The 25,419-nt window shown below is 35.2% G+C and overlaps 1 protein-coding gene across 1 annotated transcript; it reads right to left on the bottom strand.

Moving 5' to 3' along the window:
• Positions 1 to 18,275: 18,275 nt before the first annotated feature.
• LOC145332805 (uncharacterized) lies at positions 18,276 to 20,726 on the bottom strand. Its single transcript, XM_080177868.1, has 2 exons — positions 19,967 to 20,726; positions 18,276 to 19,598 (listed from the first exon to the last, which is right to left on the bottom strand). Exons 1-2 carry the CDS (start codon positions 20,687 to 20,689, stop codon positions 19,347 to 19,349), a joined length of 975 nt encoding a protein of 324 aa, XP_080033994.1. The 5' UTR covers positions 20,690 to 20,726; the 3' UTR covers positions 18,276 to 19,346.
• Positions 20,727 to 25,419: the final 4,693 nt, after the last annotated feature.

Below are 25,419 nucleotides of genomic sequence, written 5' to 3' on the forward strand. Positions count from 1 at the left end.
CTTGACCAATCAGGATGTTTGACCCCACTATAAAAAGCTTAGGTAATGACCTTTTAGCACAAAAAAATCTTTGGATAAAGATGGGCTCGTACTCCAAGCTGGCCGCGCTCATATTCAACAAGGCAGATTCGAAATGCGCTGGTGATATAATCTGGATTCTCGACTAGGGCCTACTAAATCAGACCTCAGCCCATCTGTAGATGAGGTAGAGTTATGCAACTTGCTGGGGATACTGTTAGATACATAAGTAAGACACTATAAAAGACTAGAAATCTCTATCTAAAATGGCTTGGCTGTAGTACTCCGGCAAAGTGAAACGTGGCAGATTTAGAGATGTCAAAAACGTCAAAAATCGTGTAACATCTTGAAAATTTCTTGGTTCTCGAGGTTAAAGACCCATATGGAACCCTAGCTGAATCTTGATGCTATTTCCAAAAAGGTATAGAACGTCGTTCTAGCTCAACTGTGGTCCAAATAAAGGCCTCCGTGTCAAAGGGTAGCTTAAAGTAGGGTGAATTTGGATCCTGCGGTTACTCACAATCCTAAGGAAATGTGGCCACCCAGCAGCCCGAACTTAATTCAATGGACTTTAGGGCCTGAAGCTACTTTGAAGCATGCACCAATAGACGTGCTATTACCACAAAGACCTCCCTCATTGCCACTATCAAGGAGAACTTCGCCATCTTGTACAGGTACATTTTGACCTGGGACTGCCGGCAGTTGAGGAGGCGGGTAGAAACGGTGATTGATGCTGGCAGCGATTTTATTCAATGATCTAATAGTCATTGCCAGTTTTTAAAATTTAATAAAATCTTTAACCCTTACAGATTGGGGGGGGGGGGTCATATTGACCCCTCCCTCTATTTTTTCAATGTCATTTTTTTTTTGTAGGTAAGATAGAGAGTTGTGACTTCATGACTTTTTAAGTTTAGTAATTACACGTCAGCAAGAGTTGATTTTATTAGGATATCTGGTCTGTGTCGGTCGTGGTGTCCGGTCAAAGTCGGTTGGGTATCACCAAAATTTTAAAAAATTATAAATAAATCTTAATTTCTACATTATGACTTTGTATATAAGGTAGAAACCTAAAATTTTTTTAGTGAATATCAATGACCTTATGAGAAAAGTGGTGTTATGACCGTTTGACCGCACCCTGACCGACTTTATGACCGATTTTTGTCCGGCTTTTACTATAGACATATATCATGAATATTGTGGCTTCTATTACAGCTAGAGACCTATACATTTTTTTGGTAAATCCTTGAGCCATAATAAACAGATAAAAATATTAATTGGAGCCGCCAACCGCCGTTTTACCGCCATAACTGCCGAAAATGGTGGTTTCCGTTATTTTCCGTTTTTTGGCGATGATCAGAAAAAGTTTTTTTTTGTTATGAAAAATAAAAGTTCGTCCTAAAATTTGGTCATCCTAGCTGCAAAATTGGCTGCTCTACAGCTGTTTTAAAATTTAGCGGCTGGCTGCTAAAAAGCGGCTAAGGAGCGGCCTGACCGCTATGACTAGAAAAAGTAATTTTACGTCTTTATCTGTAACAGAAGCCGAGATAGAGGGGGGGGGGGTCAATATGACCCTCCCTCCGATCTATTAAGGTGGGAATAGGGGCCCAATCTGTAAGGGTTAAAATTGACGATTTTATGTTCATTTGTTTACAATTTAGAAAAAGTCCGGTTTTATGTGGCGCACCCTGTACATTCCATTATTAGATATAGTACATCTAGATGGACAAACTGGCCCCATAATCCGTCAATACATTCCATAGAATAATATAAATTTTCAACAATATAATTTCCACAAAATTAACGTTATCCAAACAAATTTAACTATTTATAGAGAAATCTGCAAATGAATTGATAAAATAATTTCCATTTTGTAACAAAATGTGTACACTATCTAACCAATAATAAGGCCGGATCGTCTCCCACTGATTTCCTACTGGATGATTTGGAAAGTGTGTATCTGTATATTTTATATCTATTACATTCCTTATACTTTACTCAATAAATAGATATATAATATACATGGATATTATGACAGGGGAAATATTTCGTTCAAAATATTTCGTTCATTTAGGTGTCTAACATGGAACTCATTTATTGGTCATTTCGTTCATCCAGTAATGGGATTGGGGATAGGGTAAAGTGATTAGATGCAGGGTATCGTTATTTTAGCTGCTGCAAGTTTAACTTTATTAGAGAACAAGAAAATCTGGTGTAACATCCAATTAATAATAAATCTATTACTAAATAGTTGTAGGGATGGTGATATTAAGTTATCAGGGATTTTAAGGGATAAGACAATGAAAAAAAAAAATTTATATTGTACATCACCAAAGATGATAAACAAAATTGTCATTTTTTTTATTTGAGATTAAAAAAACGTTCTAATAGCTAACAAACTAGAAAAAACTTTGATGACCAGTTTAGTTTACAGTCAAATTGGCGGGAGTTTTTGGCTTATTTACATGTTCCTTTAGTTTATAATACATTTTTGGTGATTGATATAAGACTACAAACATAGCTAGATCTATAATATACAGTGTGATCTGTCGGGATAAGACAATGGCCGATAAATTAATGTATTTATTCAATGATGAAATACACAACTACCCCTTCTGTAGATTACACTTAGTGGCATTGTATTATATATAGCTTTCCGCGAATAGTGAAATATTATAAGATTAAAACCATGCCTTGGCTAACTAATCTGGTAATAATTTTATCATCTTTTATTTATATAGGAGTGGAAAATTGTGTGTAATACGAATGCAATATAGAATTTTTTAGCATGGCTGAGAACTGGTTCTAATCCAGCAGATAATAATCAGTTTTTAAGACATACATGAAATCCAAAATATTGACACTCTATGCATATTTTCTATATCTCAGATATTCATAATTCCAAAGAAAAATATTAAAAGAGGAGGTTTAGTGTTTCTCAATATTAAAAATATATTTTTTTATATTAAAAACAAAAAAAATCACTATTGAAAGATATAGATATTTAAAAGAAAAGCTTTTCTATAATTAGAATCGGTCTGTCCGTCTGAGACAGTTAGTTCTTTTAATTAATTTAGCCATGTTTGAATGGTCCTAACGATTTCAAACTTTGCATGATGATTTTATAATAGTTATATATGATTTGGGAAGCATGGCAACTCAAATTCGTTGATTTGTTGTAAACCTTGTTCTAATATAGACATTTTTAACCTATTTCTATATTTCAAACAAAAACTAAATTAACCCTTAACGGTCGGGGGGGGGGGGGGGTGGGCGTTGAACGCCCCCCCATCCGGTTTTTTCTATCTCATTTTCTGTGTGTGAAAGATAAAGAGCCCAAACTGCTTGACTTTTTAAGTATGGGTATGACACATAACTGAGAGTTGGAATTTTTTGAATATCTTCATCCTGGCGGGCACAGGATGCCAGCAAACCTGGCAGGGTCATCCAGGTAAAGAACAAAAATATTTTTTTGACTTAAACAAAGCATTTTATCTTACCAAAATACTAAAATATCCTTTAGTAGTACATCCTCATCTTAAATACAGGTGTTCAATTCAATTTCAGGTTCCAGGTATGATCCTGCAGGTCCTGATCCTCCAGGTCTCCAGAAATCTTTAAAATGCTCCTGTGGCCGCAATTTTTGACTTAGAGACTTAAAATTTTAAACTTAAGCTTTTCTTACATGTCTACATAATGTATTAAAATTTCATAAAGATCCGCCGCCGTTTTCCCGCCGACCGCCGACTGCGGCGGCTGGCAGCTGCCAAGTACAGCTTCGGCCGCTGAAACTTATGTTTTGATATTTAAAATATAAAATTTACATAAAAATAAACATTTTCTGAAAAAAACATTTCTTCTAGCTTCAAAAATAAAAAAATTACAGCCATTTAAAATTTTTAAGTAAAAAAGGACCTAAAAACAAGGGTTGTTAAATAAAAGGGTGAAGGAAGTGGAGGTGCGACCCTCAATTTTCAAATTCTTTGAACGTACATATGAGACTTTTACAGAAATGCTTCGCATCCACAACTATCTATCTATGCTTGATATAAAGTCAACACTTTATAGAGCATATTATGAATACTTGATTGACACGTGCCCTGCAATTATCTAGTAGCACTCAGGGGCAAGACACAATTACTTTAGCTAGGCCCAAGGCATTATTTGTATCAATTTATGCATTCATAGGCCTATCTTTACCTATATGACACCATATATGGGTAACGCTAGCCTATTCATGGTAATCTGTATGTGATTTGCTAATAGTATATGTTTATTAAAGATATTATGTTTATAGTTAATGTAATCATATAAACAACCAGTACATATATGTATGCCTACAACCATGCCTGATTTACGTCACATATTAACACACAGATATTTAATTGCACAGACAAACACTAAAATCCTGGTCCAGAGCTAATGTTATAGCATGTACCTCTTGAATTTATTCAGTTATTTATTAACTCTCCTACCATCAACTTCTCTTTCTGGCTTTAAAAGGTAATGACTTAGTTGTTTGGCATGCATTGTAGTTTAAATTTAGGCCCCTTAGTACTTAGCATGAATTGAGCTCAGGCCTTATGTTAGAACTCTAACACTTAGCACAATTCACTGCTTGGGACTTAGGGCACATTTCTGTCCTACTCTACTTATAATTTTAACACTTATCCTGTAAATATTTTCATACTTAACTTATGCACTTGTAATATAAATACACTTTATAAAAACATTTTCCTTCCTTAATATTTAATATGCTTATATAATTCTGATCGAATATCAAAACCAACCATTTATTCTTAGGTTAAAGCAACATAATACCTCGCGTGGGTCTTTTGTTGAGCTTCCACCAGCTCAACCAAATTCGTATTATACTTGTGGGAATAGAGGGTTAAGCATTCTAAACAAACGAACCGACGATGAGAATGTCTATGTGTATTGCATTAAAATTAGGTTTTAGTAGTACTCATAGAAGAGCGGTCTCCATACCTAAATATGGACAAACGCCCCATTCGCACACACAATGGTGCAACTTACCGGTTGTATCTTGGAAAAATTTTACTTCATAAATTTTTTTTTCTTTTTTTCCTTACTGTACCCGAACCGCCTAAGGCAGGTATTTTTACCAAAATCGAATAATTGTAGTTATGGCAAAATCGGATTTACCAAAACCTGTGAAACTATTTGAGAGCAAGGTTAGGACTATGAGGCGTTTGAAGAGATAGGGACTGAAAGGCACGACACAAATGCAATTGAGAGCCTCGTGTACGAGCAGTTGCACTAGCTGACACTCTAGAGGCCCTAGAGAATGCTAGCATATTTGTGGCCATTGGTCGCCGCCCTATAAGGACACTCGCACTGGTTGACACTCTAGAGGCCCTAGAGAATACCAGCACACCGGCACCTCCATGTCCGCCTCTCTTTAGTAAAACACTTGGGTTGGAATAATCTATGATTGAGCTATGTGCAAAATTTTGATTTTTTTGGACTAAGTCAGAATTTTGAAATTTAGGAGTTGTGCTAGGTGGCGGAGTATATATAAATCTTCGGACTTAGTATGATTTTTACTTATTCGGAAATTCTCTAAGTGTTGAAATACTTGAATCTTTGATACTTAAACCAGAACTTATTAAGAATCAAGCATGGAGTAACTTTTCATTTATAAGCTATCAAAATACTATTTGTAAAGGACCATTTTGAACTGTCTTATTAAATGAAAACTTAGGAGCAAATCCTATAGAACACGGGAAACGCTGTTAGTTGGGATACATATTGTCTTTGGAGCCATGTTTCTGAAACAATATGCCGAAAGCAGTTAGTACTCTTGAGTCGTAGTAAAGGGCCAAAAGATTATTACAAACTTGTAGCATTTATACTCAAGTTAAACTGTACTAATACTTTGGTGCCGTTAGAACCGATTTTCTGAGATTTGCACTTACTTATACATGCCTAGGACTTATATTCTTAATGCAATTCTGATTTATATGCGGATGTATCAAAATAACTATTGCCTCTAAAATTTTGAGTTAAACAAAATATTTCAAAGTCTCAAAGATATTCTCAACATCGATCGGTTGGAATGATATAAGTATAAACAAATTACTGTATGAAATCAGAAATAATTCCAGAGATTTCCTGAGACTCTGAGCAAAATATTCCACTTTTGGACTTAGCACCGTTCTATTTCTTTTGTTACAGAGAGAATCTTGAATTTCTGGACTTATAGTAATTTTTATGAAATTGTGAACTTGGTTGGAAATTTACCAAAATTCGGACTTGTAATAATTACGATTTTTCCAACTAGATTAACAAATTTCATTTTCCACACTTAAAAGAAAATTTTGTCTTAGAGTATTTCTGTCTTAGCCAAAATATTCCAATTATGGACTTAGAGAGATTCTATTTCTTTTGGTGAAGGATAATTCTAACACTCTAATACTTTATAATTTTAAAATCCTTAACTTAGCGAGATTTGCATTTAGTCAAAATACTCCAACAGTGGACTTAGAGTGATTCTATTTCTTTTGACTTATAGGCAATCTCTAAAGTAGCCTTGTGAATGAACTGCTAGGAAATTTCTTCTCAGACAAAATATTCCACGTCTGGACTTAGAGTAATTCTATTTCTTTTGTCTCAAGATAAATTCACTATTTTTGTACTTAGCATAATTTCATTGAAAAGTTTTGGACTTAGTCAAAATTCTCTAATTTTGTACTTAGTATAATTTCATTGAAAAGAAATTTTTTTGGACTCAGTCAAAATTCACTAATTTTGTACTTAGTATAATTTCAATAAGAAAATTTTTTTTGACTTAGTCAAAATTTATTAATTTTGTACTTAAGATATTTTCAGAATTTTTTTTCCTAAGCCAAAATTTATTAATTTTGTACTTAAGATATTTTCAGAATTTTTTTTTTCCTAAGCCAAAATTTATTGATTTTGTACTTAGAATAATTTCATTAGAAACTTTTTGGACTTAGTCAAAATTTTCCAACTTTGGACTTAGAGTGATTCTATTTTATTTTGACTTAGAAAGTTTTTAATTCAAACTTAACTTAGAAAATTTTTTTTTGTTTGTATGTTCCTTACAAACACATACATAAATACAATACACAGTTCACTCAACAATAAGTAGGACATGAAAACTAAATTTTTACTTGCTTTGCTAATGCTAAAATTTCTATTTCATGTGCCGCCAGAATTCAACAGACAACTTGAGAAGAGTTATAAACCATCAATCATTAGTGATAGTGAATATTAGTGATTTAAAAGTATAGTCAACAACCTAAGCCCTATATGTAATAAAAAAAAAGCACACTTATAAGAGACAAAGTTCTAGTAACCAAACGCAGCAAAAGGTTGCAGCAGCCTATATTGGGAATCTTGGGACGTCTCTAAAAGAAGTAGCTAGTAATATTGGAAGTACTCTACTGTCTTTATAAAAATCCGGATTAAAACAAAGAAAGAACATTTTCTTTTTATACCATTGAGAAAATTTAATTTTACTTAGGATTATTAGCATAAAGACTATAACCAAGTAAAGTAAAGTGTGTACATATAGTTTATAATCTTTATAACCTAAAATTGTTACCATTTAGAAAAAAAAGTGCACTAATTCAGCTAATTTGATTTTCAATAATATTTGACCAAATAATAACACCAACCTTGTAGTCTACTTTAAAGAGTCTGATTGACAACTTCCAGCGTATAGATTGATCACCTTGCGTAGGATATCACACTTCAGTAAGACACATAGAATATTGTGTTCTCACTAATTAAGTGGAGTACATCTGGTCTATAATAACCTTGAAAACAAACTGATTATATTCATATATATAGGACAATCTAAATTGAGTCTCAATAACATAGTTATAAGGATTGAAATCACAAGTGAAGCCCCATAATAATTCGCGAATAATACTTAGTAGGATTGGTAGGCATACCCTAATACAACTATAAGTATTGGGTGCGAGATCTTTGATATTCAGGCAAAACTGTTGTAATACTAATAGAATATAGACGATCCTTTGGGAGTGAACCTTAGTAAGTTATATTCATAAAGCCTTACAGGAATAAGCAGATTGTAAGCTACATATCCTTAGAGTGGAGTAAGAATTCAACAAGGATTATAAATTGCTGTTTTTCTCAACAATAACATTTGCTAGGAAAAGTCGACGCCTAAGCAAATAACAGTTAATTTGTGATAGTATATTAGCATACCCAAATTAACTTCGCTGCAAACCTTAACATTCTATTTAACTTTATAGCTAATTTGTACAGCTAAACAACCCACATTAGCTTTATAAGCAAATATAGAATAAATCTAAGTAGAAGTGTTTCTACAGTTGAGCTTAATTAAGGATAAGAGTGCATTAGCGCACACTCCAGAATAAGACTTAACGCTCACTCGCAAGCATTCACGACGTAGAAACAACTGTAGGTGAAGTAGACAATACATACTCATCTATATTTAACAATTTTAAAAGAAAAATTTGTTATTGTAAACAATTTTTGATTGTTTTAACTTTAGGCGCATTATTTAGTTTCTTCTTGTACCTTTGCTATTTAAATCCTAAAATAGTACAACATCTCATAAGCTTCTTTAAAGAACTCATAGAAAGTTTAAAAGCTTTAAGCTAGCTGTAATGCCATTATTTAATAAAAGTAAGAAAGATGACAACGCTGAAAAGGCGAACACTCCACGTCGAGGACGCTCGACGACGCCTGGAAGAAGAACTCCATCAGCTGATGCAGCTTCTGCAGGAGATGATACACGAAGGGAGGAACCGATGCCCAACCAGGAGGAACCAGAACAGAATGGTGAGAGAACCAAGACGCCAGAACCAGACACGGAATCTGTAAGATCCATACCTATGCGCGAGGACTCACCAGACGCATTGATCAGAGATCGATATGTTAGAGCAACACTATCAGATCCTCTGGGAAATTTCCTGTTCCCACAATTCCTGGATACAATAAGACTTTGTAACCCCAACATACGTGTGGACTCGGAAATGATGAGGAACTTCTGTACCAACTACACACAGAGTATGAGGGAATACAAAGAGGAACAAAGACGTGAAGTTGAGTTAGAAGCCCAGCGTATTGTACACGAGGAGAATGACAAACGCACTCAACGACACTTCAGTAACTTCACCAACCAAACTGGAATTAAACCACCAAGCAGCTATGCAAGCAAGAGCACCCTATGCAACGATCAAAAGCTTAAGTTAGCCAATGGAACCTTCCCTCTCAAGCATTGCTTCAAAGGAGACGGCAAGCCACCTTACATTACTGATTATCTGTCAGAGATGAACACTGCTCAGGAATTATGTAACCTCTCAAGATCAGAATTCGAAACCTTTATGCTTAGAACCACAACTGGCGAAGCATATACTACTATCCAGCAGAGTTTCAATCTTGGACTATCTATTGAAAGTGTCTACAATAGCTTACTGCTACAGTACGATATACTCATCAGCCCACAGGAAGCTCAAGCTAAGCTGATAGCTTTTAAGGGAACCAAGGCCATGTCATTCCCTAAGCTTGTCAGTACCATTCAGAATCTTGCCAGCAGAGCCGCTGTTCACTATACAGACAAGAAGGAACGACAGAATGTATTCAACATAACTGCAGTGGAGGCACTCAAACGTAGCTTACCAACAAATAGCCGCAATATAGCATCTGAAAACCATCACAATCTCAGACATGATCTTGGAAGATCCCCCACATATCATGAGTTGACCGCTTCCATGTATCCTAGAACTGAAGACCTAGATATGGACCTACAGCAAAATGGTGTATCAGCCAGTTACAATGGAGATTTGTCGCTTCATAAAAAGACAAACAACACCAACTACTCACATGACAGGGATACAAGAATGAATAGAGACAAACAGCCTGCTAAAGTTGCCGCTACGTCAAGCTAATATAAAAGGCCAACAGTTAGAGAAGTTACTGCTAAACCAGCCTATCCTAAAACCTACAACAGAGAAAACAGGGATAACAGAGATAGACAACCACAAAAGAACACCAAACAAGATTATCATATCTCCTATGGTACATCCAATAAGCGCTATTGCGGTGCATGTGGTCAAAATACCCACAAAATATCAGATGGATGCAGACTACTGTGCGATGACCAAGGACGACAATATCAAACAGCACTAACATCCGGATACTGTCCAAGCTGTCACAAGAAGTATGGCAAAGACCTATACCATGCTCAACACCTATGCCCTGGACGACCAGCGATGATGGAACTGTACCATAGTGGTAAAGTAAGACCCGGTGGTGTGTTTAAACAGGCATATGAAGAATGGGTTGAGGCCAAAGCCAATGGACAATCCAAAGAGCGTGGCAGAACAAGTAGGGTTAACGCTATCACCGTTCGAATGGATCCTAATGACCCTAAGATTTTAGCGGTAGATAGTTCTGCAGCTATTATGGATGAAAACAGGAAAATGTACCTGAACTGCTCCGGATGTATGTCAAATGGAAACTATGATGTATACATGACAGCTTTGTTTGACTCAGCAGCAGACAGAAATATCATGTCAACCAGCTATTTTGGAATGTTATTTGGAGTACAACAAGATGAGGTTAAGAACCATCTGGAAAAGAGTGACATGGTTCTTGTCAGCTATTCTGGACACAAAATCCCAGTAGCTGGAGAAATAACTCTCATGATTCGCCTCACACAGTTCTCAGGCATCTATAGACCAGTACCATTTATGATTGTACCTGAGGAACACAAGAATGTCACACCTATGATCATCGGAATGAATGGCATTAGAGATCTCCAATTAGGGTTGACTTTCGTTGCGGACAACCACCCGCCAGCACCATATCTATACTCTATGTTCCATCCTGGGAGAGTACTAGATAGCCTATTCTGTTCTGATTATGAGTTACAACTCTGCACAGGGACAATTGACAAAATTGACTCTAATGAAACTCAGACTATAGAAATGAACATCAACCATTTCTTCAACTTGGCTCCTGGAACAAAAGTCATTCTCAGCGATGACCACATTGCCAACGATAGAAATGGAGGAATTAAAATTCAGCCTGGACAAACGCAACTGACTGTCAACAACCGAGGACAACTCAGTGGAAGGGCAATGATAACAAATGTCACTGAACATGCAATCACTAACACTGTTATCACCGGATACTTGGAACCAAGCAACCAATTTGTAGTCAAGGAGATCACCACAGACTTTGATTTTACGCAATCATTCCTACACAATGTATCTGTGACAACTGAGCTAGACGAGATTGTACAAGCCCTGGAGCAACACGCAGAGAAAGCTAATACTCCAGCTGTCAATCAGATCTCACTAGACACCAGAAACAACTCAGTTCAACTCTTATAGCTACCAAAATACAGCGCCATCAATCTGGTAGAACGATCTTTTCCTTTAGCTGATGGATATATACCGAATCCTACAGCTATAAACAATGACACTCCAGTACCAGGAGTAGCCTTATCTGACTACCATTCTAATATTGATGAAATTCTAACTACACCAGATCCTGAAAAGAATAAACTCTTTGAAAATAGTGATGACATTATTGAACTTGGCTTAAAACATATAGCTGAATCTGATAACCTCATGGACTATGTAACAGAACCTACTGGCTATAGTGTGCCAAAGGACCAGTTTGTTAAACCAGAGGATCTTGTGGTGCTGTCAGACTATCCACCAGAGGTAAGACATTATATAGAAGACATATTCCTAAAATCTTACCCCGATATCATATCTACACACTCTACTGATAGAGGTAACATGAGTAAATATCTGGGCAATTATACAATTAGACTAAAACCTGGTCAAACTTTACCCCAGCATAAGAAATTATATTATTTATCACCCGTAGAGAAAATGCAAATGCAATCTATCTTAGAGTTTTTGTTAAAGAACGGCACCATTGAAAGAGCTAATTTGGATGGGGATTCCTATAACAACTATGCAAGCCCAGCTTATCTGATTCCAAAGTCGGATCAGGGGAGCTGTCCTCGTTTAATTGTAAATTTTCAACAATTGAATCCTTGTCTGCAGTCTGAACCTGCACTGCTACCCACAGCAGAAAATTTGATTCAGTCACTAAGGGATAAATTTGTGCATAGTAGTAGTGACATGGCTAACGCTTTTCATAGTATAACGCTAGAACCTTCTTGCAGAGACCTAACATTGTTTGCAACCCCATTAGGAGCTTTTAGACACGCATCCTTACCAACTGGCATTAAGACTTCACCTGAAAGTCTATCACGCTTTATGGAAAAGATATTACACTGGGAATTGGTTTATGATGATAATGGTAATGTTGTAATGGACGGTGATTTAGCCAAAATGGTATACTCACCTATCCCAGAAGTCCAACACATTTATGATGATTTCATTGTCTCAACTGAACTAGCTAAAACTAGATCAGAATCATTGAATATACATTTTAAGATTTTGAAGAAAGTTATGGGGAGAATACACACGCATAAAGGAAAGATTAGTTTAAAGAAATCACAACTTTTTAAAAGTAGGGTAAATTTCTTTGGATTCTTCATTTCACATAACTATTGCTGTGTAGATCAAAGGCGAGTACAAAAACTTCTAAATATTCCCATGCCTACTGATATTACTATAATGAGATCTTTTATGGGAGTATTACAAAGTATGCATAAACATTTAAGATTTGATATTATGGCTCCTACACATATTCTAACTTCACTTACATCTACTAGATTAGGTAAAACTTTTGTCCCAACTCCAGAACAAAGACAAGCATTCGAAGACATTAAGAAAGCTTTAGCTTCAGGACCAATTTTTAGCAAATTAGTTAACTTATCGGCACCTAAGATTATCTTGTCAGATGCAGCCGGCACCTCAACTGGCTCATATTCAGCAGTCTTAGCGCAAATAGTGACACCAGAATTACAGGCTAAAACCCTACCCCCTGGGCTAAACTTCGATGATCCTGTACACCATGTTATTTATGATAACAGATTACCAATTTTACCCCTACCTTTGCAGATTGAAGGTGAAAACATTAAGGATTATGCTAAGCGTATGTCTGAAGATGGACCGCCCGAATTTGAATATTTGGCTAGTAAAACTTTGGGCTATCCTGAAGACGCTGTACACAATAGTCTTGGGATATCTTTACAATTGCTTTTGGAACTAAATAAAGTTCAAACACCTTTGACCACCATCCTGCAAAGAGCATCAAAAATTATACGTTCTACGATGTTGAGACAAAAGTATATTCAATTTGTATTTAATAATGATAGGGATAAATTCTTAGAATTTATTCGCAAACTAGAGCATGGATATGTATATCTAGATCCGCAACAACTCATATTTGAAGCTCTTAGTGTAGCTATGTACCGTCCTGTGATAGTTATCACAAATATAGAGGGTGCCAAACCTGTCACTCAACACTGTTCAGACAAAACAAAACCCCCTTTTGTATTTTTACTATATGGACACAAGGAGCAACACATAGTAAGACCAGCAATGGTTTCATCAACCAATAGCTTTAATTTAAAATCTTTAGCGTCTATGTTTGAAATTATCGCATACACCTCAAAGAAAATTACCGTTGCTGAGTCAAGATTACATATCATAGACATTGAAATCCTAGGAATTATTTATGCAGCAAACTCGTTTAGAACTCTAATAGGTCCAAGCTGTGAATGTACTTTGTTAACAGACGCAAAGTGTGCTTATTATCTCTTCAATCCTAAAGCATTAACAGCCGTTAATAAATTGAAGAGGTGGAATACCACTCTGTTAACTCTAATACCGAAGCTAACAATGTCTTTCTTAAGAGGAGAAGACAATTTGGCAGATTTCTTAACAAGGGCATATAAGGCTACTTTACCAAGCATCAAAAAGGTAGCCCTACCTAAATTTGTTAAATCTGGATTTGAAGATAACTTACCCCAATATAAAGTTTGGACTATTGAAGAATGGACACAGTTCATTATGGATAACCCCGACTATTTGGGTTATGATGAACAACCCCCACAGCTAAAGCAACAAAAACCCAAAATCACCATAAATTCACTTGCCGCAGAACATAAAGTTATAGGCAAAGTACTAAGACCTTTGGAAATCCTAAAAGAAAGGATTAGCATAGAAAATATAATTGCAAACCAAAAAGAGGAATACTCTGATATTTACACACGTTGTCTAACCTCTAAATCAAATACCTACACTTATAAAAGACAGAACTACGAACTTAAAGACACGATTCTGTTTACAAAAATAAAAGGAGATTTAAAGGTTTATCTCCCAACCAAACTATTACCAGTATTAGTATGCTATACTCATCTTTTGTTAGTACATAGTGGAGAAATTAAAATGCTTTTGAATATGCAAAATTTCTTCCACCCTAACCTTAAGAAATATGTTAGAAATTACACTAGATCTTGTTTAAATTGTCAACTTCAAAATTCATCTACAAAACTAGAACAAGTAGGAACTTATAGTACAATTTCAAGACCTTTTGAATGTGTAAGTATTGACTATATACAATCCTTACCCCCCTATCGTAGTTATAATCATATCCTCACTATAGTCTGCCAACTAACAGGAATGATTCTTGCATATCCCATGAAATCACTCACATCCCGTGAATTTATAGACAAATTCATGTTTTATTTCTATCCTAATTTCTCCCCCAGACAAATATTGTGTGACAATGCAAAATCATTTTTAGAAAAGCAAAATTTGATATTCTTTGCTTCTATTGGCATCCGAGTTTTGTATTCTACTGCGTACTTTTCACCCTCTAAAGGATTGGTGGAAGCTAGCAACAAAGTAATAAAATGGCCAATCATTAAAATTTTAGCGCAAGACTCAACAACCTCATGGTTATATCTAGTACAGTTAATAGTCCGACAATATAATTGCACTAAAATACCAAAAACTGGATTTTCACCCATGGAATTATTATTCGGGACACGTAGCTCCCTGTCTAAATTGTTCTTTGGAGCAATAAAACCGGATGAATATCACCCTGAAATAGCACGCACAGAAGCTTATGTGCAAGACCTCTCAGACGGTATACAAGAAAACTTGGACATTTCAGCAAAAACTATTGAAAAGGGAAGGGAGGCAAGACTAAAGTATATTAATAAAACCCGCATACACAAACAATTTGATATAGGAGATCTTGTCTTGGTTAGAAATAACACTATTACACCTGGTGTTAACCCAAATCTTACTCCTATCTATCATATTTCACCCTATAGAGTTTTGGATGTAAGCCCTAACAGTTGCAAGCTTGAAAGAATTTCTGACAAGAGAACTGAAATATTTAAATACTCTTTCAACGAAATCAAAAAGTTCAAGCCAATTGACGAACATTTTGACACCCTCCCAGAGGAAATAAAGGGAATTATTACAAAGCCTTATAATAAACTCACAAATCAAGAGATAGCCACATTAGTTAAAAATGACACACTTCCGCTTATATTCCCGGTTAATTCAAAGGATCCACAACCAGGAATACGCGCACACTCACCCTTAGAAACACGAAAACAAGCGTCACAAAATAAGAAACCATTAGACTCTGATTCGGACATAGAGGACTCAAGTGCCGATGAGGACATGACAATAGATTCCGTATTTATTACCGGAGGTCGACGACTTAGGAAAATAAATGATAGACATGTCAGATTTCGGAATGGCACAAGTTCACAACCATAATTTACATTTCCATTTACCCTGTAAACTTGTGAACAATATGATAATATGTTATTCTAATCTGATAACTAAGTTATCATATTCATGTAAATTTTCCCACTCAAGGTTATATATCCAGTGGTAAAATATACATCTTTTCTCTTCAGCAGGGGAGACCAACTATATGCAATATACGTCGACTAAAGAGTCGATCCCTTCAAAAACACTTACATAAAAATTGCATATAGAGAGCTTTGATTCTGTATAGGCAAACAGAGTCAAACGATTGATACAGATTGTACAAAAATACGAATGTTACGAATGTTAAATACGCACCCTGACATATACACAAAAACTATTTAAAACATTTAATACAAATTGTATAAAGTATACAAACATAGCAGTACTAGTAGGCAACCTATATATATACGCCTTGAATTGTGATGAGTTGATTAGTTATTAGAAACTATAACCACTCTACATACAAAAAAAATATGTCAAAAACTTTAATTATAACTCCGGACAGGAAACGCCCACTCAGAATTTTAGTAGTAGTGAACAATAACGATAACTTAAATTTTATCCTGAAATTGAGTCAGTTTACTATAACATATCCACAAGTGAGGAAATCACCAACCTTGTGAATTACTACAGTTATCACATAACACGTAAGTCTTAACAGAATATTTTACAAAAGTTATAAAATGCAAACTAGATTCCGAAAGCCTATGCCTAGATCACAACGAATTCTACATGAGACCTTCGCGAACCTAGTAGAATATTGTTATAACTTGCTTACGATGATTAAAGAAATGTTATCGTTTAAAATTAGTTGTGGAATCAGCCAACCTAGTCGTATTGTACGATACTTGCATTGTCGTATACTTAGAAACACTTACAGAGATGCATACAACCGTTTGGTTATACGGTATAGACAGCAAGAGTATAGAAGCCGACAGACTATAACAGACGAATTACGGGCAGTAGCACGCCAAATAGAGAATCTGAGAGACACAGTCCTCCTCATTTCTGGACATTGTACTCTCCCCACTATCCACGAAGAGTAAACTAGATTAAAACTGATTCTTATAATCTGACTTCTAAACAATGACGTACGGACGTATCCTAACGATATAAAAGTTTTGCATATGATAAAACCTCTTGTACATATGTGTATTGATGTAAAATACTTATATTCTCATATATCTCTATGTAATTATTGAAAACGATAGGAAATTAATCGCATAAATCATAGTTGAGATATCAAAAAGAACATAGCAAGAAATTTTGTTATTTATAAAAGTTATCATAAACCAAGTGAATGTAAGCTAGACTAAGCACCTTGTAAAAATAAACTTTAATTATGTATCTAACTAAATTAAGGAACAGATAGTAATACTTATAGAGTAGCTACGTAAACGAGAGCTGTACACAACAAATACTAAATCAGTAAATAACAGTGTATATGCTACTTAAAATCTCTATATTTATTTTAACAAAAGTAAATAATCTTTAGAAAAGGTATAAAATTTTTGACAAATATTTTTCTTTGGTGAAAATATAAAATTAAATCAATTTTGAAAACAGAACATAAATTTTTATTTTTTTTACAGTATTTGAAAAACATTATGATAGTAAGAAGTTTTTCTGACAATTTAACATCTTAGTTAATATAATTTGGACATAAGCTGTATATTGGCACATAATAAAACTTCGAGATTGCTAATACTATTAATTGAACGCTAAATGTTGAATTTTGTACATATATAAAAGGCACATAGCCTAACAACAAGCCAACGTGAGCCAAACATTTAACTCTACTTGTTGGAAATAAGACTTAGGTTTAAATTTAAAGGGACATAAGAACATTTTACTTTGAAACATTAAGCTTTATGACTATTGTATTGAAATTTAAAAGGGAAACGCTATTTATTCTAAGCCTTACTAATTAAATAAAGCTTCCTTAATGAGATCATCCAATCAATGATATTACTTTAACTACTTGAATCACAAACAGTCTTTACATGAGTTTTCTTAAAAATACTTGAATAAGCGTATGTAAATAACTTTGTCTAACGTCAGTCTTTCGGTCTACTTAGATATTGGTCACAAAAAAAACATATATGCTATTTACAAGTCCTCTCTATATCACAGCACAATTAAAATTCACGATTAATGCACAGGGATGGATATAAATGAAATTTAGAGAAAAGTTACTGAAGTGCGAGTTCGATTAAATATCTATATATACATAACCCTTACAAGCTAACAAGAATGAATAAACTGTGACATAAGGCTGTAATTACAGTTGTTAACATACTATTGAGAAAAGAAAAGGATTAGTTCGCTTACGAAGAAAGTAATTAAGATTGAATGAAGTTTTAAATTATGGGCATAAAGAAAATACAACCTTATAATCATTTCCTTACATACTAAATATCCTTACAGACTAAACATGTATATACATAACATAATGGCAGAAGTGTAAATTAATATTTGGTTTTGTACAGTATAAAAAGTCATAATGTCTAATAACAAAAGTCTTTACTTCATAGTGATTACTATTTTGACTAGTTACATAAAAATTAGAAAATCTGTAAATTTAGTCACATGTTGTCTAAAACTGGTCATTGTCTTAAAATTTGTATGTCATATTTCAACCAAGCTAACAGCGCCACTTTACGGCGTACGTTTAGGGAACGTGGGACCCCGACGTCGAGGGACTCCCTCAACGCCGGAATCCTCTGTCCTGTTATTATCTGAGGAACGCGTAGCTGAATTGAAGCTACTCTCCGCTGATGTTATCTCTTCCAAGATGGCAGGAGTTGGAGTACGCATGGAGCGGCGCAGACGCTCTAAACTGAGAACTCGTAGTGGAGTGGGGTACTCGATTTCATCACTCACCGCATTAAATCTAATAGGCGGGAGATCGGCGTCCTCGATATCGTCAACCAGTGGGACTAAACTGGCCGCATCCTAAAATTAAGAAAAGGGGCATTATTAGACAATCATTTTAATAAATGTTCACAAGAAAATGTATCAACACTTATCCATACATGTTTGCGAGTCAATTTTTTTATACATCACTAATACTTTATCCAGAATCTTAATATTGACTATTAGGAAGGAACTACACCATAGTTAAAGTAAAATTATTGTCTAAAAGCATAGCTATCTGAGCTAAACAGCCTAGTCTAAGTTACGTAATTTTTGCAACAAAGAAAATAAGAATATTATAAGAGCTTATCAAACTTACCTCAGACAAATCAGCTGCAGATGGAGACTCAATGTGACTAAGGCACATAATAGAGCTCAAGGAAGAGCTGTCGCTGGATCCCTCAGCTGTCCTCTCAGAACTGACCCGATTACACCTCCCCATAGTGGTGTAGAACCGCGTCAGGGGGATTGAGTTGGTCGCCTAAAATATAATAGATTTTATTAGTTTAATCGCAACACCAACAAAGAATCTAGGAAAATCAGGAAATGAGAATGCCTAAAATCCTGTAAAGCTATATGATTAGGTAGCGATTCGACCCACTTTATAATAGAATTAAAATCTCAGATCGGTTCAAAAATGCTTATGCAACCATACATTTTAAGATTAATATTCTACCAATAAAAGAATTTTAGTTGCAAATACCTCTAGATACGTGTACAAATGTACGGCCTCTTTCTGAAAATTAATAGAAAAACTAAAGCATGGATACTTACATGTAGACGCTCTGTTTGATCAAAGATCAACGGACGGAAGCCAGGACTTCCCGACGGGGTGTCCAATCCCGCAGGCACATTACTTCCAGTAACTCGATCCTCAGTGGCAGACAGGCGGTGTACAGCAAACAGCCCAACTCTGGATCTCACTTCGGCTGGAGTCGATGGACTAGCAGAGGGAGCCTAAAACAAAAAGGAAACATTAAAGTCTTGATCTAACACTTAAAATCCCAATGAGAAACGTGCGGCACGAGCAAACTCTCAACTTTCCCAGAGGGAAATAATATTAGGTTGCTAATTAAGATTTTAGTAAATGTTAACTGGTATCTCAATTTAATTGCGGTAATCGAGCGGATTTCTCTGGTGACATAAAACGACGACAAACGGTGAGCGATATATATGGAAGAGCCGAAAGTCAACGTTGAGGAAGTGAGAATAGGACAGAACAACCCTGCAACATCATGATGCTTTATTAGACAAAACGGGTGGCTAGAAAAAAAAAAAAAATATATACAAAACAGAAAAGAAATATACAACAGAAGAAATCTCACCTGTGTATCTGACAGAATATCATCCATCACAGAGGACGCGGCTTCATACATGCCTGTATCCGACGGCTCCACAGTTGGCGACGTAACTCCAGATCTAGTCCTGTTGGTCCTGTTACCGCAGTGAAGAAGCTCAATGGTCCTGACGCCTATATTACGGAGGCGCGTACATACATCTCTTATCCAGCGAGCCAGCGACCTGTCTGAGGTGTTGTCTAAACGTGTTAGAGTCTCAAGCCCTACAGCACCGAAGAAGACCACTATGAGAGCACATGAAAACAAGCCTAAACCCAACAACATGTTAATTAAGCCATCCATGTTGAGTGCGTCCAGACTCGTCTTCTGGTCTCTCCTCGACTCGGCAGACCCAGAATCACCTCCGGCAACATCGTCACCAATGTCACCGCAGGAGTTCTGCATCACCGAATTGAGGAGAGACCAGATGATTTGTATCGTTCTACTAAGCATCAGTGAGAGATGCTCGTTGCCAAACATCTCCCCTTGATCCCTTTCGGACTCTACAGTATCAAAAGTACTTGTACTCCCATAGTCATCGACGTCAGCAAGGCTTGGCATCCCAGACGCGTCGCTGTACACTGAACTCGAGTCGTCTAAGGAGGTTTCGAGAAGCGAGGAATTGGCAAGAGTGGCCGCAGCCGCTCTCATCGATTCCTCGAATCTCTCCTTAATATTCTGATGCGCGTCGAGGCTGTCAGGAATATACATTATGAGCGGATGTAAATTTAAAATAAAGGACTAGTGATTCTGAAAGGCAATATAGTAAAGTTAGTTTTATGAAAAAGACTGTACACACGAATATTTTTTAGTATTTTAAGCAACTATGGTTGAGCTTCCTAACCATTAAAACTTTGATTTATCATTTTAAAAGTAAAATTCTTTAAGTTAAAGAATATGTAATTAATCTTACATAATTCAACACTTAAAAATAGCTATCGTTAAGCTATTCAAACATTAAAACTTTGATTTATTTATTTATAAGTAAAATTCTTTAAGTTAAAGAATATGTAATTAATCTTACATAATTCAACACTTAAAAATAGCTATCGTTAAGCTATTCAAACATTAAAACTTTGTTTTATATCAGATTCAATTAAGTTAAAGAATATGTAATTAATTTTACATGATTCAACACTTAAAAATAGCTATCGCTGAGCTATCAAAAACATCTTCATTATGATGTATCAAGCAATTAAAACTTATGTACTAGCTAAATCTGAATATTTTCAATGACGTTTTAAAAAGCACTTTCGATAAAGCTAGCTAAATATAATTTTTGTAAGCGACCATTTTAAAATAAATATGGTTGAGTTACTCGTAACGTAAATAACCTATCAATTAGCATCATTATAATTGAATTAAGTAAAAAGAAAATCTTATTTTAAAACCTATAGTAAAATTGTTTTAGAAGATTTGAATCAGGACTCAATAAATTTTGATTATAAAAAGGGACGCTGTAATCAAAAGTTAAAACGAATAAAATGATGGAACATATCTGTGTCAATATAAGTTTTGCTTACGATGAACGAATTTAACTTTTGCAGACGGAAAACGTAAACAAAACAAGGTACGTCAATTTACCTGATGATTCAGATATGTCCTATCAAAACTACAAATATTATATAAAACAAAATTGTCATAGATTGAAGATATACCCATATTGCTTCTAACCCACTTTCGATCAAAAATATAGTGATAAAGGCCTTATCGACAAAGAAAGTAAGATTCTTGAGTCTTAAATAGAAGCTAACGAATGCAATAATGGGCATATCAACAATCTATAACATAAAAACATTCATATAAAACAAACGGGTTACTATATTTTATCACTTTTATATAAATTCTCTTGGAATTTAGCGGTAAAATTAAACACTCGAACGCAAGCTCCGCTCGCAAAGACAATTATTAATAAAATGAGCATAATTACTGAGCCGCCAGCTTTTTATAACCTCGCTCAAATCCAACCCCTATCACTTTTGACCGCCCAAACATAAACAAAGGGTTGACAACTTATTGTCACGTAAAATTTAATTACGGACGTCGAACGATATATTTTGTAGATATTAAGTCTAAAAGGTATACTTGACAAGCGATGTAATGTAAGACATTAGTCTTTAAAATGATTAAAATTTATTCGTGTTAAAAATAAAATAAATACAGCTAATGCCAACAATGGTATAAACCATATGTACATATACAAAACATACAAACAAGGGTTACCAACTATTGTTAGTAAAATCTTATATTTATACATATATACGAGTAATGTAACCAAAGAAATTAATACGATATGTAAATACTAATTGTACTTATACATTTTTATATAAAATATTGTTTAAATTTAGGAAACAGTTATATTTAACAGAAATAGAGATAACTAATCAATCCATTATAGGTCTATCTGTAACGAAAAGAATTTCTATAATATCCCAGGGATAAAATGATTAATAAAAGATTATTAAAATTTCTTTTGTTTAGATTACCATAGCCAGGATACCCCAAGGAACCGGTTGGAGCACGCGCACTAACTCTTTTTAGGATCTACCATGGACCAGCCTGGAGATAACCTAGATGATCATGGAGTATTGGAGCCCTACCACCACCCTACCTTGGACGGATTGCGGTTGTGTTCCTGTCAACACCTTGACACTATAGACGAGAACAACAACATTATCACCACACCAGAGTACGATGGATTCTCAGAGAACCTGTCCATCACCATCAGGAATTTCTTGTTAAATACAGCCCTGAATACCAGAGAAGATAGTAGAGTGGAGACCGATAGTGACATCAGCTCCAGCAGCACACTATCCCTCTCTACAAATGACCTCAACCAACTCTACTATGACCTGGAAAATCACTCAATCGCCTTGGACGAGAATGGTAACGAGGTAGCACAAGTGGACGCCCTTGGCTACATATCTACCTCACCCCCAACCTCAACTTACACTTCGAAAGAGAGCATCTCACCACCTAGTTCATCATCAGAAGAAGCTGAACTATCCAGAACAACCAACGCAAAAACATTTATTGATGTGACAATGTTAGATAAAACTAAACCCCTCAAGAAAAGAATGTATTCTATTTGGGAGGTTTATCATCTTGTATACCCAGCTATGAAAATACGCAAAGCTTACTTTCTTAATGGAAAGCGTATTTAACTTAGCTTGGAATACATTTATAGTTTATTATATATGCCTATATACTGGGACTACTAAACTTTTTCTTTTTCTCTTTTTTCTTTTTTAACAACTTACCCCCATTGGAGATGCGACCCTCAATTTTCAAATTCTTTGAACGTACATATGAGACTTTTACAGAAATGCTTCGCATCCACAACTATCTATCTATGCTTGATATAAAGTCAACACTTTATAGAGCATATTATGAATACTTGATTGACACGTGCCCTGCAATTATCTAGTAGCACTCAGGGGCAAGACACAATTACTTTAGCTAGGCCCAAGGCATTATTTGTATCAATTTATGCATTCATAGGCCTATCTTTACCTATATGACACCATATATGGGTAACGCTAGCCTATTCATGGTAATCTGTATGTGATTTGCTAATAGTATATGTTTATTAAAGATATTATGTTTATAGTTAATGTAATCATATAAACAACCAGTACATATATGTATGCCTACAACCATGCCTGATTTACGTCACATATTAACACACAGATATTTAATTGCACAGACAAACACTAAAATCCTGGTCCAGAGCTAATGTTATAGCATGTACCTCTTGAATTTATTCAGTTATTTATTAACTCTCCTACCATCAACTTCTCTTTCTGGCTTTAAAAGGTAATGACTTAGTTGTTTGGCATGCATTGTAGTTTAAATTTAGGCCCCTTAGTACTTAGCATGAATTGAGCTCAGGCCTTATGTTAGAACTCTAACACTTAGCACAATTCACTGCTTGGGACTTAGGGCACATTTCTGTCCTACTCTACTTATAATTTTAACACTTATCCTGTAAATATTTTCATACTTAACTTATGCACTTGTAATATAAATACACTTTATAAAAACATTTTCCTTCCTTAATATTTAATATGCTTATATAATTCTGATCGAATATCAAAACCAACCATTTATTCTTAGGTTAAAGCAACATAATACCTCGCGTGGGTCTTTTGTTGAGCTTCCACCAGCTCAACCAAATTCGTATTATACTTGTGGGAATAGAGGGTTAAGCATTCTAAACAAACGAACCGACGATGAGAATGTCTATGTGTATTGCATTAAAATTAGGTTTTAGTAGTACTCATAGAAGAGCGGTCTCCATACCTAAATATGGACAAACGCCCCATTCGCACACACAGAAGCGAAAATTGACCTTGACTTACTTAAGGTTGGAAATTCATCATAACATAGGGGACTTGCACAAAAAATTTTAGCCCTCTAGCTCTAATAGGAACTGAGATAATGAGGGGGGGGCGTTGAACGCCCCCCCCCCCCCCCGACTGATTAAGGTGCGGCAAGGGGCCCGACTGTTAAGGGTTAAATACTTCCTGGTTGAACCAAAATCTTTAAAGGTTTCTGAGATACACACACGGACAGACCAGCAAACATCCAGATACTTACATATATTATAATTATATGTATATGTATATGTATTTTCAAGGAATTAATATACCTTATATATGAAATGAGAATCTATATTTAGAGGAACAACATTTTTTATATATTTTGTTTACCTCAACCAAGATATATATCCAAGTGCTTTCACTCAAAAGTAACTTGTTAGGCACTGCTACCCCTCCCATCTCTTTTCTTTTGAGGTGGACTGCTATGTCAGATGCGCGACTTAAATGGTTAGAGTAGGGGGAATACCTTGGCCTAAAACAGGCTCTATTTATTACTATGCGCGGTTAGGACTTTTCAGACAAAGGTCGTGAAATCAAAGGGTTGGTTGTCTGATCGGTGTTACCCTGGTTGATTGAGCCTGTTTTAAAATGTAGAGTATGTTCAAAAGTGACGTACCTGTACTTGAAGCCTCACCAAGCCCCCATAAACCATCTTAATCTAAAAGATATGTAATTGATTTTACAATTAATGTACATGAAGTACAATGAATTAGACCACTTGTTGATCCCTCCATGTGTCATGTGACATCATAAAAATACATCTAAACCCAACTCTTTTTAGGAGTTTCCTTTCCCACTTCTCCTCTAATCATTCCTTATTATTTTTATAACGTCATACATGACACTTGTAATTGTTTGTACAAGTAATGTACATACTGTACAACAAATTGAACCACGCTTTGATCCTACCATTGGTCATACATAAAGTGGGATCATGTTTTTGTGTACAATTAATGTACATAATGTACAACAAATTAGACCACTTTTTGATCCTACCATTGGTCATACATAAAGTGGGATGGATAATTTTTTTGTGCACAATTAATGTACATAATGTAC

The sequence above is a fragment of the Acartia tonsa genome, chromosome 11 (assembly GCF_053477335.1).
Source record: "Acartia tonsa isolate MP-2025a chromosome 11, ASM5347733v1, whole genome shotgun sequence".
NCBI classification, from domain to species: Eukaryota; Metazoa; Arthropoda; class Copepoda; order Calanoida; family Acartiidae; genus Acartia; species Acartia tonsa.

Excerpts from the sequence above, each read along its gene's own strand:
- LOC145332805 (XM_080177868.1), bottom strand. The coding sequence starts at position 20,689 with ATGTATATTCCTGACAGCCTCGACGCGCATCAGAATATTAAGGAGAGA. Across the intron at positions 19,599-19,966 it reads ATATTCTGTCAGATACACAG|GCTCCCTCTGCTAGTCCATC; the intron begins GTGAGATTTCTT and ends TTTTTGTTTTAG.